The 17568-nt window shown below is 44.9% G+C and overlaps 5 protein-coding genes across 5 annotated transcripts; 3 read left to right on the forward strand and 2 right to left on the reverse strand.

Annotated features, from left to right (window-relative positions):
• Nucleotides 1-591: 591 nt before the first annotated feature.
• Nucleotides 592-1475, forward strand: GL218_06148 (uncharacterized protein; the record flags this gene model as incomplete). Its single annotated transcript, XM_033582847.1, has 3 exons — nt 592-685; nt 797-1029; nt 1080-1475. 3 exons carry the CDS (start codon nt 592-594, stop codon nt 1473-1475), a joined length of 723 nt encoding a protein of 240 aa, XP_033433954.1.
• Nucleotides 1476-2901: 1426 nt separating this feature from the next.
• Nucleotides 2902-4542, reverse strand: GL218_06149 (uncharacterized protein; the record flags this gene model as incomplete). Its single annotated transcript, XM_033582848.1, has 3 exons — nt 2902-3392; nt 3446-4233; nt 4289-4542. The coding sequence occupies 3 exons, from the start codon at nt 4540-4542 to the stop codon at nt 2902-2904; spliced, it is 1533 nt and encodes a 510-aa protein (XP_033433953.1).
• A 550-nt stretch (nt 4543-5092) lies between these two features.
• GL218_06150 (Acyl-CoA N-acyltransferases (Nat)) lies at nt 5093-5901 on the reverse strand (the record flags this gene model as incomplete). The annotated part of the gene is made up of 3 exons (XM_033582849.1): nt 5093-5397; nt 5459-5539; nt 5604-5901. 3 exons carry the CDS (start codon nt 5899-5901, stop codon nt 5093-5095), a joined length of 684 nt encoding a protein of 227 aa, XP_033434178.1.
• A 1110-nt stretch (nt 5902-7011) lies between these two features.
• GL218_06151 (uncharacterized protein) lies at nt 7012-8128 on the forward strand (the record flags this gene model as incomplete). The annotated part of the gene is made up of 4 exons (XM_033582850.1): nt 7012-7029; nt 7086-7190; nt 7248-7615; nt 7669-8128. The coding sequence occupies 4 exons, from the start codon at nt 7012-7014 to the stop codon at nt 8126-8128; spliced, it is 951 nt and encodes a 316-aa protein (XP_033434179.1).
• A 1109-nt stretch (nt 8129-9237) lies between these two features.
• Nucleotides 9238-17462, forward strand: GL218_06152 (O-methylsterigmatocystin oxidoreductase; the record flags this gene model as incomplete). The annotated part of the gene is made up of 15 exons (XM_033582851.1): nt 9238-9402; nt 9465-9535; nt 9595-9708; nt 9763-9845; nt 9903-10363; nt 10418-10747; nt 10801-11281; nt 12734-13075; nt 15745-16066; nt 16119-16267; nt 16336-16496; nt 16550-16645; nt 16714-16961; nt 17015-17164; nt 17231-17462. The coding sequence occupies 15 exons, from the start codon at nt 9238-9240 to the stop codon at nt 17460-17462; spliced, it is 3405 nt and encodes a 1134-aa protein (XP_033434180.1).
• Nucleotides 17463-17568: the final 106 nt, after the last annotated feature.

Below are 17568 nucleotides of genomic sequence, written 5' to 3' on the forward strand. Positions count from 1 at the left end.
GACTGTCCATACAAGAGCGGGTCAACTACTCCTTGAGCCACAGGTGTTGGTGCCCTCGATGAAACTATTGGCTGTGATGGAGTTGAATAGACGTGTCTATGCAAGACGAAGGCGCTACGAGGAAATGCCGCCGTCACATCGAAAGGAATATTCCGTTGTGTGCCTTGACATATGGTTGGTGATTGCTGTGTGGTTTATTCTTCAATGCGACAGCGACGCATATCTGTGCTACCATGTGATTCCCTAATATCTCAATGATCTGGATCCCGCCTTATGCAAGCCCAGTACCGATGACACCCTGGACACCTTATACGGAAGGATCATCCGCAACCGTTCCATTGGGAGATGCTTGATGTCTATACTCGCACGAAAGGACTTACCGACATGCCCCATCTTATTTGCCTCTACTTTATGCCAATAGCTTCCTCTTCATTTCTTGTAGTTTCTTCAGTATAGTGAATAGAAATCCTGCCTGGGCTGGTACTCTATAACTACAATGACCGAAAAACACGAGTATAAGCCCTTGATGGGCGAAGAAATAAGTGAAGAAATTCAAGGCCTCGAAAACCAACATCCTATGAGGATAGAAAAATGCATCAAGCGGCCAAATCGGTTGAACATAGTTCTAATAATACTCATTTTCCTCTCGCTCTCTTTAAATATCTTGCAGATCAGCCTCTACAAGGTATTACTCTCACATAACGCTCGGTGTGAGTCGGAGACGTATCGAACAAAATATGGTATAGTTCTTATGTCTCCCAGTAATACGAAGGAACTTTACTTACATATTTTCTAGCTGGGTTAAAAGAAGGCGAAGTAGATGTATTTTGGAACCAGAAAGGCGCCTACACGGACTCAGATGATGATGTACGAGATCGCCTTTGGGATAGCCTCGACTTCGACCCGGGTGTCGTTGCCGTACCTAAGTTATGGGCGGCAGAGAAGGGCCTGGATGAAGGCGCAACCTTTCCTTGGGATTCCAGCAAATCTCTTTATTTCGTGAACGCTTATCACAGCTTACACTGCATCGTATGGGACCCAGATCGTTTCAGTCAATTACATACTAAAACTCCTCGCAGAAACAAGTTTATCGAGCTTTCAGAGACTACCGAATGGGAAACCCTCCATCGATATCGAACGGACACGTAGTCCACTGCCTGGACCAGCTTCTTGCGGATATTAAGTGTCAAGCGGACGACACGCTCCGCGCCACAAACGTTTCGACTCCTCATAACTCGGCCGTGTATCAAACGCACAAGTGTCGTAACTGGGATGCATTAGAGAAATGGACGCAGACTTATCCGAGCTGTTACCGCTATGGGAACGGCACTTTCGAAGATAATCAGCCAAGCCAGCTTCCGAGATTTAGGTTTTGCCAGGAGGGTACTCCCGAGTTAGAAAAGGCACGGAAGTATTTTGGAAAGGGTCAGGACTGGAAGCCGATTGAAGAGAAGAAATTTAGCTGGGTTGATTAAGAATGTATAGATCTATACGTTAAGCCTATTCACTAAGTTCGGATATGTGATGATATATCGCATCTAATACGATACCCCAGTTCTACCATATATCCCCTTTCTCATACCTTAAGTACCAAGGTAGGTAGGTAGTCTTACCTTAAAGTTTGAGCCCATACCATAGTCAGCTACCGACAGGCCAAACTGTGTTTATCTAACTGAAAACCCTCATATATTTGCTTTCGGAGTTTATTATGGTGGCCTAACATATTATCCCAACCGTAGGAAATGGGTGCTGGCTCTAGTTTTTCGTTGATACTTGTTAAGCTTTACTATATATTGGGTAGTACAACATATGTGCGGTCACCATCATAGAAAGATATCACCTTGCCGGGCAGCTTATACCCGGAAAGATGCCCTCACTTGCTATCGTATAGATGTGATACACGCCGACTCTCACCTCTAGTCAAAATTCTTGGAGTACGTTATTATCCCTCAGTTGTGGCGCCTGCAGCACCAATCAACCATAAGGAAAAATCGTGGGTGTTGCCGATCATTCACATCCGGAGTCGAAAGACTTCTCATGATTGTGGGACGTTGTAAGTTGCGAGATGCATTGTGCTGTGCCATCGGGACGATACCCGTTGTCCCAGAGCGCAATATCGGATCGCCGTTAGGGACCTTTAGGATTGATCCTTGGAACTTAGATCTGGCAGATCTAAAAGAGCTTAATCAAGTAACAAAAGGCGAAACAAAAGATCTCGTACAAATAGGCCAACCACCTAAAGAGAGGCTTACGTACTAAATACCCGACGTTACAGAAGGCAAATTAGAATACATACGGGTTATGCAAAAGCAAAAGTGACAGCCAATACTCTAGAAGAACTACGTAGTGCTCCATTTGTATTATACCATGTCTGTGCACGATCCTTCCGGGCCGTGCCACACACCGACGCGATGCAACGCAACGTCGGTAATCATCTGACCGTGGGGGGGAAGAGATAATGGAGGTCAGCACTGTAGTAATCCTCAAACGCCACACCCGCTGCATGTTGGAGGCCCTGTTGAAGCGTTCTAAAGCTTATCCATTAAGCCTACGACAGCACTACTCAGCACACTGAATAGCACCGGTATATAGACACAGTGCAGCTTAAATCTTTGACAATCTGTGTTTGAATATGCCGTGTTGTATGTATGAAGACCCTGAAAGTGACAGCTGTAAGGGATATTTCCAACCTTATTTTATCCCCGTATATAGTGTCTTACACATAAGATTATAGAATATAGAACATAGTGCAACAACCCTAGTCAAATATGAATATAAAGATAGTAGGTAACTAAGTATATATACATATAGTTATAGGTATTTAATGAAGGCATGTACCAAAAGCTCTACGTCTAGACCAAGAGATTGAACTAGAAATCATAACAGGATACCTTGACTTTCTCACCATTCGAATTTCCGTTTGTCCCTTGATCTTAATGCTTGACCATATCTCATCAAGAGCAACGGGACAGGTATAAAAGCTAACGCAATAAAACCCAACACCGAGTTGCCCCAGCCGAGCCCTAGCTTTTGATACAATGGTGGCCCTGCGAGCGGAACAAAGGTTCCACCAAGATTTCTTAATACAGCACACCCGGCAATTGCGCTTGCAGCGTATATTCCAAATGCGTCAACGAGGTAGCTTCGCACCGGAATTGTAGTGGAAACAAGACCCATGCCCAGGATCCCGGTAGCGATTATTGGCGCCAAGAAATGTGTGTGAACCTCGGCTGTCCAACCGTACATGAATAAACCAACGGGAAGAATAAACCCGCCGAATATAACAGGCGGAAGACGTTGTTCAGGTTGAACATGTCCGGATTTGGCCTGACGACGAACCCAGAGATCGAGCGTTGCTCGGCAGAAGAAAACACCAATCACGCAGCCAATACCTACGTAGAGGTTAGCAAAAACTATGACGGTTAGACTCTAAGCTGCAACTCACCAAGTCCCAGAAAGCTGAGGCCGACTACGGTTGACGAAAAATTGTAAACAGATTCGAACACAGAGGTGATAGTTGTCATAACGAGGTAGAGATATCCATAAACCACAGCAACGTATAGGGACATTAGGAATAAAATGGGCGACGTGAAGAGCAATAACATAGGCCGTATACACGCGTTTTGAAGCAGTTGCAGCGCCGTATGATCCGTTTCGTACTTAGACTTTATGCTAAGATTATTCGTCTCCTTGCGGAGTTTCTTTGCTTTGCTTTTTAGGATCTGTACGGAATAGGTTTCACGCAGCAAGAGCAAAAAGCATATTTCGAGAAAGCCGCACAGGATGGTGATGAGCCAGAAACACCATCGCCATCCCATTGCGCCGCCAAGATAACCTCCTATGATAGGACCGACGACGGGCCCCATCATCGTAGCAAGACCTACTAATGACATTGCACTTCCTCGCTGTTCAACTCGGAAGAGATCACCAACAATACTAGGGTTGAGTGCCGTGGACACAACTGCCAGGCCATTCAGGAAGCGGAATGCTACCAGCATCTGGATATTAGTACTCAAGGCACAAGCGGCCGAGAATATAATGGAGAGGACATTGCCGGCGTGGTAAATATACAATCGTCCGTAGAGCTCAGAGAGAGGAGCGACGATGAGCGGGCCGAAAATTTCGCCAAGCTCCCAGACCGAGACAATAAAGGTTATGTAGAAATCATTTGTCTCGTTAAACTCGGCCAAGATCTGGGGTGCGACTGGCGCACAGATGATCGTCGCTAGAGATCTGAAAAGCCACGTTAGAAAATCAACTTATGCAGATGAGATCGGGCAAGGCTTACACTGCGAAATCCAACAGAGAGACTAAAACAATTAGCGACCACTTGAGTTTCGGGGACCAATTTTGAGAATTTGATAAGTCCGTCTCGTCGCCGAAGTCAACAAGGCCCCCTTGTCCGGCTTCTGATCCTTCCCGATCCGCGTCTATCGGCCTGGACGAAATTGAGGGGGAGGGGGCTTTTTCAGTTGCGTTTGAGGCTTCTATTAACTCAGCCGACTTGACATCGTCGGGGGATAGGTCGCTGGACTCGACCATTGCGAAATGATTGGTGTTAACGCGTGTAGTTACATAGAAGCATCGAAATGTGAGATGTATGCCAAGGAAGAAAGTCTCGGCTGCAGCATTCAAATGCTCGACCTACTTCAGGGGAACTGGTTGCGTGATAGTCTTCTTACCATATTTTACTTACCACCTTAAGTTACAAATCGCGACGCAAGTAGGTAACTCTCCGTTGAAAGATCTTCAAACAAACGGCCAGGGTATTCTTCAACATGTAGATAAGCTGTAAGATGACTCCAGATAGGCTTCTTATTACGATACGGAACTCTGATTGGTTGATATTTCATGTCGGATTCCGAAAAGGGTATACGCTAAGCCCGGCTCGAGTTCTGATTGGCCAGTCTCCGTAGTTGGATTTTCCCGAGACCTTTTAGTTTTACGAGATATCATTTTCCGTTCGTAGGAGTTGCTGATGTGCATCATTACATGGATTCGATACATCCATGTAGTTTTCAGGTTGTGGGACTTGGGGTAGGAAGAACTAGCATGGCACGTTCAATGTTAATTGTAATTCTATATCTATATTCTATTGGGTAGATTTACCATCCCTCGCATCCCTTGCATCCCTCTTCATAATGAACCCATGGATAGGACACTCGAGTCTTTTTCTCTCCGCGATAAATTCCTTACTTGGATTCTCTTCCTGGGCGTCCAGGTAGAAATCGCCAATAACGTAAAACCCTTGCTTTTCGTACGTGCGGCGGGCCATCTCGGTAGATTCGACGAAGGATTCCAGGCCGAGTTCATCTGCTTTTTGCGTCCCCCACTCTAACATCAAACTTGCGGCACCCCGCTTCCTGTGCGCCGAATGCACGAAACATAGTGATATCACTATATAATTTCCCGAGTGGTAAGCGGCCACACGAGGCCAAGAGATACAAGTGAAACTTACATATGTGCGGCTTGTTCATCAGGACTGGGCGATGTTTTCCTAGGCAGGCGAGGAGATGATCTCCGACCTGTCTTAAAGGACCTGGTGGATATCCTCGTTCAGTACCTGCATGTCGTTCCAATCTCTTGATTCTTCTGCAACGCACCTTCAGGTAGCCAAGAAGCCTTTCGTGCGGGTTGTTCGACTGCGTATGGATTTGTCTCGTAAATAATATATCGCGTGCCCCCAATCACTTCACCAGTACTTTCGTCGGTAACATAGACCCAATGACTACCAGGCTGGATTTTATGCCAGACTAATTGACGGGCACAAGCCTCTTCCGGCGAGGTGCCTTTGGTGAGTTCGAAGACGCCATTGAACGGGTTACTGTAGGCCTCGTGCTCTGCGGCGTTTATCGCTTTGAAGTCCTCATCGTTTGTAAGTTCGTGGAGCTTCAAAGACATGGCGAATGAAAATAGCAATAAGGGTATGAAGTGAGAAACCGGAAACCGGAAACCGGAATGGAGACAAGTTGAAGCTGAATATCAAACTCGAGATAAAGCATTCTCATTCATTCCCCTCCAACAAGTATAAGGACAGCCGATCCGATGTAGGATTCTATCACGTGCTGTATTCTCCTCCATATACCATAGTTATCATAATCCCGTTCGTAATGTATAGGTACTTGAATATAGATTAAGACTGGTTAGGTATCCAATCGCATTCGTATATGGATTGAACCAACAGACGTTATTATTCGACTAACGTAAGTAATGCTACAACATTTGAAATACGACCAATAACAAGTCTTTGCACCTACTTTATGAAGGTTACATCTTACCTACCTTACTTCATGTATACGGTGGATTTGAAAGTCTTGTAAGCGTTACATCCCCAATGCTTAGCTTAATGCTTAGCTTAATGCTTAGCACCTAAAGCACCCTATAACGGCGCTCTCGGCTTGCATTTTTGGTAGCAGCCAAGGTGACAGCCAACCTTCCTCTCGTGGTATTTTGTCGCATATGCATCGTCCTCGAGAAAACGTGTGTTCAATGCAACGCTTCTTTCTTTTCTTTTCTCTCCTCCCGGGATTAGACCTGCTTCTTGTAATCTAGCTGTGCGCCAGCCATCTAATATGATCTACATCCAGCAGAGGAGCTGACCCCTCGGCTCGTGTTAGAAGACGTTTAAGGTCGCCCGCTTTCTTTTGGATCGCCTAAATCCTTCTGTAGTAGACCTGCACGGCACTCACTCAGCCTACCGCTGAGTTAATTACAATAGCCAACCCACCGAAAGTCCATCTGACCTAAATTATCTTGGCTATTCTTGACCGCACCGCTACTTCGTCCTAGTATGTGATATACTCGAGTAGGCGAGAGACGACAATAGCGAACCATGATCACGGCTCAATGAACTCCTCCGATACGAACGTCTCCCTTCACGACAGTCCCGATAACCACGGGTCGGTGGTTAACCTGGTATCATGGTTTTTTATTATTTGTAGCTTTCTCCTAGTCTGTACTAGACTGGTGACAAAATGGGGGGTATCGAAGTCGTTCCATTTGGACGACACTATGATTGTAGCGTCACTGGTGAGTCGCTTATGTCAAGATTATAATATAATTATATGGTATTCTAATTTCTATAGGTTTTTAGTATTGCGCAAACGATAGCGGCATCTATCGCGGTTGGGAATGGGCTGGGACGACACCAAGATACCCTCTCTGATGACAATATTATATCCTTTCAAAAGGTGCGCGAGTCCTTCCATAGGTCAGATTGATAACTCTAAGCGCTAACATCCAACCAGTCTTACTATGCGGCAAATATCCTTTTCGTAGCGAGCCAGGCTTTCTCTAAACTCTCCGTTATCTTTTTCATCAGAGTTATATCGCCCATTAATTTCCACAGAATCTTAACGTGGATACTCACTGGGGCTACGCTTGCCTGGGCGTTGACCTCGATATTGGTATTAATATTCCAGTGCGATGCGCCGGAGACGTGGGCAATTCTTGGGGACGAGTGCATAGATCAAAATGCAATGTGGGATTATATCAACGTGGTCGATATCGTGCTCGATTTCTTTCTAATATGGTTACCATTTGTGGTCGTGTGGAAACTACAGACTCATTTACAGCGCAAGATTGCAGTCATATCGTGCTTTGCGACCCGAATCTTGTAAGTCCCGAGAAGGATCACATCTTATAATCAGTCACTAATACAGACTCTAGGACTATCGCCGCGCTTATTTGGCAGATGATAGAGTCTCAAACTGTATCTAACCACCAAGACGCTACATTTGCATACTGGCTCATTGGTGTTGCAATGACACTAGCACAAAACCTGGGCATCATGACTGCCAGCGCACCATATTTAAAACCGTTCCTAGACAGCCTAGAATCTGGAATGATCCGAAGCGACGACCTTCGTCGCCGTGGAAATATTACGGGAAAGTCGTATGGGTACGGACGAAAGCAAGATGGCTCCGGCGCATCTAAATCTACGCATTCTACATCGCACGAGTTGGGAAACCTTGGGATCGCAAACTCCCAAGTAACTACTTCGGTCACCGTTGGAACAGCGCACACCACACCTGATTGGGATGCTAGCAGCCGTTCTAGCCAGGCGAAGCTCATCAAGCAAGTTAAGAGCTGGGGGGTTACGAGTTCACCGACCCCGGCGGGCGAATAGTTAATTAGCACCAGGGGGTACGAATCTGTAGATATTCCGAATAATGCCTCTCTTATGATGATAATACCAAATTTCTCATTTTTTTTATTGTTGATAGCTTCAACTGCGACGGTACTTACAATATCGCTAACGCATAGTGGCGGCGGGACATCCCGCAATCATCCCGCAGTGGCTTATTACCTGTCATATACCTGTCATACTAATGCCTGTATGTATGCGGCGAGGTTCACGGCCGAATTACCTATACTACCTAGATATTCCCATTGTCATTTCGCCACTAGATTCTCGCGTAAATCGCGGCCATTTTGCTCTGTATCTATGGTCAGTTACTGAGATATTCGGGATTGGAAATAATTAACGACCTAAACTACAGGGTAGATCTTAGCTATTTATAATATAAAATATAGTAAGAGAGAAATACGTCTCTAAATTGTATATTAGAGTAGATCATTCTGCTTACTTGAACTGGGTATATGATAGGGACTTTAATGGGTAGGATCTCTATTACGTGACATCTGCTGGCTATGGTTTGTCGAATGGAGTATCATACCCGGGCAAAATCCTTCCAATGCGATGCACGGTCATCCACATCAGAAGCTCGTCCGGGGTCATGGTAGAGAGTATTTCCGGCTAACGACCGAAGGTATTGATACTCGACCAATCCAGTAGGTCGCGCAGAACGAACGTCGTATCCGTTATCTCACAAACCCCCCTTGTTCATAGGTATGTATGTGTTTTTCGAAGAAAAATGCTTCTTCTGTACGTATCAACCGTTACCTACGGGCCGTAGCGCGATATGTACCTCATATGCCCAACCCCCGACGTCGCAAGCATTCTAGAACAGGACATGCGAAAATAACGGCCCTGCTCGGAAGCTTCAATAATTTCAATCCCTCAGTTTCAGCCCGGGGCTGAAACCTTCCACTAAGAGTTATGTACGCTTCTCCTCAAGCCTGAGCATCTTCTTAATTACCTATATCCCCATAATATTACTACTACCTCTTACCCACTTTCCATCCCATGCCTCTATTCCCATTAAACGCCGTCGCAAAGAATTAGAACTTTGTCGCCCTCCGGGTAGGACGCGAAGGAAATACAACTAAGCTAAGATGGCGGACGACTACGAGCTCAAGTCGACTAAGCGCGAAGACAATGAGGCGACGTCTGCCGAGCTCAATATTGAGCCGATGGAGACGACGGGAGGAGGGAAGAAGTCGATTATTGATCGCGACAACCAGACTCTTACTCGACTTGGGAAAGTCCCGGTGCTTAAGGTAATGCGTGGTATTTACTTCCATTAACACTAATAAGTAATTATTAATATTTCGTCTTATAGCGCAACTTTGCTCTTATGTCCATCCTCGGATTCAGCTGTACGGTTATGAACACTTGGGAAGGAGAACTGGTGTATGTCTCTCCCTCCACCATGCGCATTATTGTTTACTAAGGCTTAACCATGTCCATAGGCTTTTCCTTCAAGCGTACGAGAATGGCGGTTCCGCAGGGTCAATATACGGGTTCATAATCGTCTGGATTGGCACGCTTTGCGTCTTCGCAACTATGGGTGAATTAGCATCGATGTAAGCGCATCACCTTTCACAATCAAGGCTCGAAATAACTAACACTCCGCACAGGGCGCCGACGTCAGGAGGTCAATATCACTGGGTATACATGTTGGCGCCGAACAATTGGCGCAAGTTTACGAGTTACTTCATCGGTATGTCTGAATATGTATGCACTTATTCACTGCGAAGCTTGGGCTAAGATGTATAAGGCTGGTTGACGGTTATCGGCTGGCAAGCTGCTGTTGCGAGTCTGGGTTATCTTGCTGCCGGTCTCATCCAGGGTGTCGCTGTAATGGGAAATCCAGACTACGTACCATTACCTTGGCAGAAACTCCTCCTACTGTATGCCTCTGTCGCGTTTGCGGTGTTCATCAACACGGTTGTGAGCAGCGCCTTGCCAAAGGTAGAAGGCCTAGTCTTGATCCTTCATATCCTCGGGTTCTTTGCTATTCTCGTACCGCTGGTCTACTTGAGCCCTCATAAGAGTGCCGAAGAAGTCTTTACGTCCTTTTCGAACGGAGGGGGGTGGCCGACGCAAGGTCTTTCGTTTATGCTTGGCATGATAGCTGCTGTGTTCAACTTCCTCGGTATGTTCTTACTACTTACTCTTCATGCGCCACAAGGACATTACTTGGCTAACAGGAAAATAGGCGCGGATGGTGCTGTGCACGTAAGCCCACTTGAATAACTCCTCCCTATTTCAGACACTAATGATTTTCTATAGATGTCTGAAGAGATTCAGAATGCATCCGTTATTGTCCCACGAGCAATGATTTTTACCGTCCTTTTGAATGGTACCCTAGGGTTTGGCAGTCTGCTTGCTTTATTGTTCTGTATCGGCGACATAGATTCTGCTCTAAAAACACCTACTAAATACCCCTTCATGGCGATATTCCAAGAGGGCGTAGGGTCGCGACAGGGTGCTCAGACCATGGCCTCGATCCTTGTGGTCTTGAATCTTTTCGCTATGGTATCCCTAATGGCTACTGCCTCCCGAATGACTTGGTCCTTTGCGCGAGATAGGGGTTTGCCCGGTTGGTTTTATATTAGCAAGGTGAGTATCTTCGCTAGTATCAGGTCGATTATCAGACTAATATCGAATCTAAGGTTGAACCTAAAACGTCTATTCCGGTCATTGCAATCGTTCTCACGACGATTATTTCTTACCTTCTAGCCCTTATCACTCTAGGCTCCTCGGTAGCGTTCAATGACATCGTTTCTTTGACTGTAAACGGCTTAGATGGCGCATATCTCATCGGAAACGGTCTTCTCCTCTGGCGCCGATTGACTGGCGGTATCCGTCCGTATAACCGGGAGAACACAGCATTGACTAATACCAATCACGAAAACCTATCGTGGGGCCCTATGAAGATCCCGGAACCATTCGGAACTATCGTTAATGTATTTGGATGTGCGTTCCTCGCCGTCATGTTATTCTTCAGCTTCTGGCCGACTCATATCAACCCCACTGCCGAAAGTATGAATATGAGCGCTCTGATGGTTGGAGCGACGCTGATCTTCTCTGTGATATACTACGCCGTCTGGGCGCGAAAAGTGTATTCTGGGCCGGTTATTGAGATTAATAATAGTTAGGTTGTTTCCAGTGAGCAAATAATAATAAGTAAATATAAAGATTACTTAACCTTTGTCGAAGACATTATGCCTCCTGAAGTCCTATCTTGTAGGATTGCCAATGGTGTCACACAAGTAGGATTTGTGGAAACGTAAACCGCCAAGCGACGCTGTACACGATCTCTTATATGACCAAGCTTCCATGCCAAGAATCCTAAAGCACGCCGAGTCGTAGCCAAGTATACACAATAGTAAGCCCGTAAAGAACGGGGAGAGCTTATTTTAACAACAATTTTCAGGGGTTTTCAATACTATAGAAATATTCGTTTCTAGAGCAACTGTCTTATTTTACTCGGAAAACAGTTGTCATTAGCTTTTAGCGATAACCCCTAGATTCTTACAGCAACAGAATCTTACACTAGGTAACTACCTAGGTAGCATATGGTACCATATGTGTAGCCCCCAAAGCGGCGCAGTTGTTCCTTAAAAGATGCCTGGAGTCACATTTCCCCAGCTTTGTCTAGCTTCTTATTATATTCCTCTTCACAATACAGACTTGTTTATTATTTACAGGAGTGTCCTGAATTAAGGTCATCGATGTCGCTTTTTGCGGGAGTATCGGAGAAGCTTCAACAGGAGATTTCGCGCTCACAATGTAGCATAGACGATGTGAAAGAGGCACTGAAGCAAGATCTAGATCCGAACGTCCAATGGAAAGAGCTCGAGATTGATCGCCCACGTCTTACTGGGGGTTGTGTATTTACTTCTTTTAATCCTTATTATTCTTGGGCAAATCATAACACGCTGCTCCATAAATCTTTGTGTCATCGACATTACGATGCGGCGACTCTCTTGCTAGAGAGCGGTGCTCGAATCGACCTATACAACGCACTCGGGAGAACACCATTACACGAAGCTCTTAGCCCACCTACAAAGCTTCGACTCAGGTATTCTTCTTCCAATTATGAAAAAGTCAAATTTCTTATTGAAAATGGTGCAAATGTCAATGCTGAAACCGAGGAACGGTCCTTTCACGATCAGCATACACATCGCTCAGGTGCTGCTGGAATCATCCCCTTACACGAGGCTATTAGGGCCTGGGATCCTCAAATGGTGAAAATACTAGTGGAAGCAGGGGCGAGTCTTATGCAGTTGGCCCCAGGTGGGTGGACAATCCTCGACCTTGCTCTACTGGAGAGAAATGAGCCGATCATAGATTTTCTTTCTAAATCTGGTGCTCGACTTTCGGAAATACCCAACCGAGAGGTTCAACCAACCAACCTACGAGAAATGGCACAGGGGTTACTAGCAGACAGTAATATATTTCCTTCACCTGACTATCGGGAAGTGTATCTCCATGTTATAAGCCATCCTGAATTTCTCTCCTTCTGGGAAGAGTTCTCTACAGGCTCCGCATCAACATGTCGGGTGCTTCTCGATACATTTCTCGATATTCTATGTCGAATAGCAGAGAAGCCAAATCCAGAGAATGTCCCAGGAGCTCCAACCTGCGTTCAATGTGCTGCGTTTCTGAAGCAGTTATCACTGGGAGATTTACATGCATTTGAACTTTACCCGGACCGGGACTCCCTTAGACAGTCTGCAGTGAATGGGTGCTGTCTATGTATGTTGTTTGAGGATGCATTGGTGAACAAAGTCGGTAGATGGGCGGGCCGCAGTTCGGTGAAGTCGACAAAGTTCGGAATAACACCTAAAATCATACTACTACCAGGTGAATTGTTATCGTGTCTCACGATTATCATACTCCACGAGAACCAGTCCGAGACTTTGGTAATCGACTGCATGTCTGGTATGTTTCCTTCGTGTCTTCCTATGAGATTAATAGTCAATATTATGGCTTTAACGTTTAATAGCACTAATCTCTAATTTCTGCACATAGATACTTTTATGATAGACCACCAGAAATATCCGGATGATACCAAACTCGGAACAGGTTCACCTCGAGCCTTTGAAGCAGCTCGTTCTTGGCTCCAAAACTGCAGGTTGCATCATTCGAAGTGTAATGAGTCAAAGGACGAAAGTCCTATATTACCTACTCGAGTCATTGATGTCGGAAACGAAAAATCTAAGCCCTTCCTCTATCAGAGCAACGGGACGCATGCCCCATATGTCTGTCTTTCCTATTGTCGGGATAGTTGTAACAATCTCAAAACAACAAAGGAGTCGCTTCCAGACCGCATGAACGCAATCCCTCTGAGCTTATTTCCACCGACACTACGTGACGCGGTTGTAGCTACAAGGCAATTGGGGTTCCGTTTCCTTTGGATTGATACTCTATGCATTATCCAAGATGACAAAAACGACAAGGAAAAAGAAGCAGCGCAAATGCGAAATATATTCGCCAATGCAACCGTGACCTTGTCAGCTTATGACTCTAAAGATTCCATGGGGGGATTGTTCCGTCCACGTCGTTGGAACTGCCCCCCTAGTCCCGTTCAAATCTCTTTGCGCATACCCAAACAGCATAAACCAAAGCGAGAAGCACATACATATGGCTATTTCGTTATTCCGGTCCATGGAGAAAAGGAGCTCTATAAGCCGGGTCCGGTCAGCTCTCAGGCGTGGGCACCTCAGGAGCAGCTTCTAAGTACTAGGATAATTCACTGGGGACCTGGGATTTTATATTGGGAATGCTTAGACTGCCATGGATCTGAATCAGACCCCGAAGGTACCACCCATCCGTATAATAGCAGCTGCACGAATTTTGCACAGGTGCGTCAGAAAAAACGTATTGCGCAAGGACGTTTCCAGACAGGAACATGATGTTTTTGAAATAACAGTACCTCCGGATACTCACTGAGTACCTAGGTTCTATCTATCCTTATGTATGTATACCAGCCAGGCCTTTCATCCCTCCGGATACAACTATCTGTTACATGTTGCATCTAGCTTATTCCATTTCATTCCACAAATATTTATAATTTTTCCTTTTTGTATGGAATCGTTCCGCAAATGTCGATACCGTTCCACATTTTATAATGGTTCCACATGGCTTTTTTACCTTTTGGATGTAAAGGTTATAAGGCCTAAAAACATAATTCAATCAGACAGGTCCTCACTCCATTAGCTCAAACGTTATAACTTTAAACCTTATTGTGGGGTTTATGACACGAACGCAAGAGCTGGTGCTCGAGGACCAGTCTTTCTTTCCTTTTTTGACCTTTTTGACTTTTTTGACTTTTACCCCACTTTTCACGTGAAAGTCACGTGAATTTGTGGAATTATTACAATTTACAAAACGTTCCACAATTTGGAATCATTCCACTATATTGGAATTATTCCACGATGTTGGAACGATTGGGTTTGAATCCAATGCTTATTATATATGGCATAATTATGTCAAGTTGGAAGCGTTCCACGAACCCATATAGCCCCGCTATGGTAGGTGTTTCATCTGGAACGAAGAACAGGTTTAGAGTATGTATAAACATTTGTCGACATACCGCTACACCACTAAAAGGTTATTTGGTAACAGATTTTATTCTATTACATATTATATATGTCGGACAGATATTTATATCTGACAACATGGAACCTCTTAGGTATCTACCTTAGGTACCTGTTTAGAGTTCCTTGCGGAACAACTTCGTTGTTCTATTCTGTTTAGTTCCACCCCATGATAGAGGTAGGCTTCTAGTGGTTGTTTCCACATGATCGGAAAAGTCCTATGAAGCCTAGTCTCGCACATTCGTAAGTCACGGTGAGATATACTTCTTTATTCCCGTGATGCTTAATGTCCATTCGTCCACTCTTATTGCTGTTGTTGGATATCGGGAATTCTATTTCGGAATGGTGCGAACTCCTGTAGATATTTCCATGTGGCTGCATTAATATGATATAGCCCAACACGTATTTTTCAAATTACTTGTTTAAAGCTATATTATTAGCAGGGGTCTTCGGTCGTGGCGGGGTATAGGGCTGGGATTCAGGGGTACATTGATGACATTTCCGGGCAATCGGTTGACCTCATCTTCGTCTCTTGTTACAAACCAAGAGTATCGATATCTACAGTCTTCAAAATTCATCTAAGTTAGTGTATGGCAGCAACTAGTTTCGAGCCAAAATTTAATCTACAGGCGACATTACTCGGATTACCTGATATAGAAATAGCGAGATGATCTCTAACTAAGAACAAAGACATGTAAAGGAGGGGCCATTCTATTTTCAAGAGGTCTTGGTAGCACTGCCCAATATGGACAGTTCTAAATCATTCATCGAGTCACCTATACGCCTAGGCGTAGTGCTTATCGTCACTGGATTATTTGTTTATAGTTCTTTTAGAATTTTATATCGAAGGTTTCCATATCCACTCCCTCCGTCTCCTCCGGCGGAGCCCATCCTCGGGCATTTCAGGAGGCTACCAACGGAAAATGCCCACTTTAAACATATGGAATATGCCAAGCAGTATGGTTAGTAAGTTATTCAACCATCAAGCTGTAATTACTAAATGAACTCCAGGCTCTGATATCATCTATTTCAATGTGTTGGGAAACCATATGGTTGTCCTTAACACCCAGAAGGCTGCGAATGAGCTTCTGGATAAGCGCGGGGCTAATTATCAAGACAGACCTAGATTTGTCCTGTTCGATGTTATGGGATGGGGTTTGACCTTAACTTTTCTTCCGTACGGACCGAGATTTCGCTTGCATCGTTCAGTCTTACAAACAGGATTCACCAAGACGTCAATCACGAATTACAGGCCAATTCAGGAAGATGAAGCGAGGCAAGCAGTTTCAAGAATTCTTAAACGTCCAGAAACTTGGGACTTTTCACTTCGGCGGTATGTATGGTGATATTGAAGTGTCGTGTTCTACAGCTAATATAGAATGAAGCTTTGCTTCTGCGATAGTTCTTCGTATTGGATTTGGTGTTATTGTTAGATCAGATGACGACCCTTATATCAAAATTGCGATAGATGCTAATATGGCGACCGGAGGAGGAGGAAACCCGGGGACTGCCTTAGTTGACTATCTACCATCATGTATGCCCCTCCTACCCCCCCCCCCCGGTGAGAAGACACCACGAAAGTGCAACTAACAAATTTTAAAGTTCGATACATCCCACAATTTCTTAATTTCTCAAGAAGCTTACAACACGCACGAAAGTGGGGATGGGCTATTAAAAACTTGCATGATATTCCATTTTCAGCCATAAAAAAGGAGTTTGTAGGTCTTCGTGCCGTATTGCCTCACATGTCACCGCTAACACAGGTAAGGACGAGGGGACGGCTAACCCATCATTCGCATATTCACTCCTCACTAAGCATAAAGAAAATAAGGAGGAAGGTGTTACTAATGAGCTTACACTTCGAGACATCCAGGGTGCATCTGGCGCCGTTTTTATCGCGGGTTCTAACACGGTTAGTTTTCGTTCTTTATTCGGATACCTATCAAGGTAAGATTGCAGTAGCTCACGATATTTTTTTAGACTTTCGCTACGACGACTATTGCTATCCTTAACATGATGCTGAATCCTGAAGTTTTTCAAAAAGCGAAAGCCGAAATTGATAGGGTAGTTGGAACAGAAAGATTACCTACGTTCCAAGACAGGCCGAATTTACGTTACATTGACTATTTGGTCGAGGAGGTCTCAAGATGGAGGCCCCTATCACCCATTGGAATACCTCACAGATCCCTAGAGGACGACGTTTACAACGGAATGTTTATCCCTAAAGGGTATGTGCTTAGCTCAGAAATTAGTATAGAGTGTTCGTTAATTAGCTTCCTAGGACTGTAGTTTATTACAACACATTCGCTATGTCTAGAGACTCTAACGTGTATAAGGACCCCGAGAAGTTTAACCCAGATAGATATATCCCAAAGGAGGAAGGCGGGGATGGCGAGCCTCTACTAGTTGGCCCATTTGGCTTTGGTCGTAGGTAAGTTAAATATACCTGGTCTACCTGGTCGTATTACTGCGGGTGGATCTCTAATAAGCAACATAGGGTATGCGTCGGGCGCCATTTAGCACAAGCATCCGTGTGGATAATTATGGCGACTCTCATAGCCACAACTGACATATCGAAACCCGTCGGGCCAGATGGTAAGCCTATTGAACAAACTATCCAATTTAGCACTGGACTATCGAGCCATCCTGGCAAGCTCGAGGTAGTTTTTAGACCCAGATCTGAGAAGGCCCAAAGACTTCTTGCTGAGGCGGTTAAGGATGCCCAGTAACTCAAGGACTTGATGGATAAGTTTTAGGGAGGATCATATCAGGTTGAATCATTTTGGTATGATCGTATAGGGTTTCTACTTGGATTGCCGTGGATAACCATAATCC

This window comes from Daldinia childiae (assembly GCF_008694065.1).
Source record: "Daldinia childiae strain JS-1345 chromosome Unknown Scaffold6, whole genome shotgun sequence".
Taxonomy (NCBI): Eukaryota; Fungi; Ascomycota; class Sordariomycetes; order Xylariales; family Hypoxylaceae; genus Daldinia; species Daldinia childiae.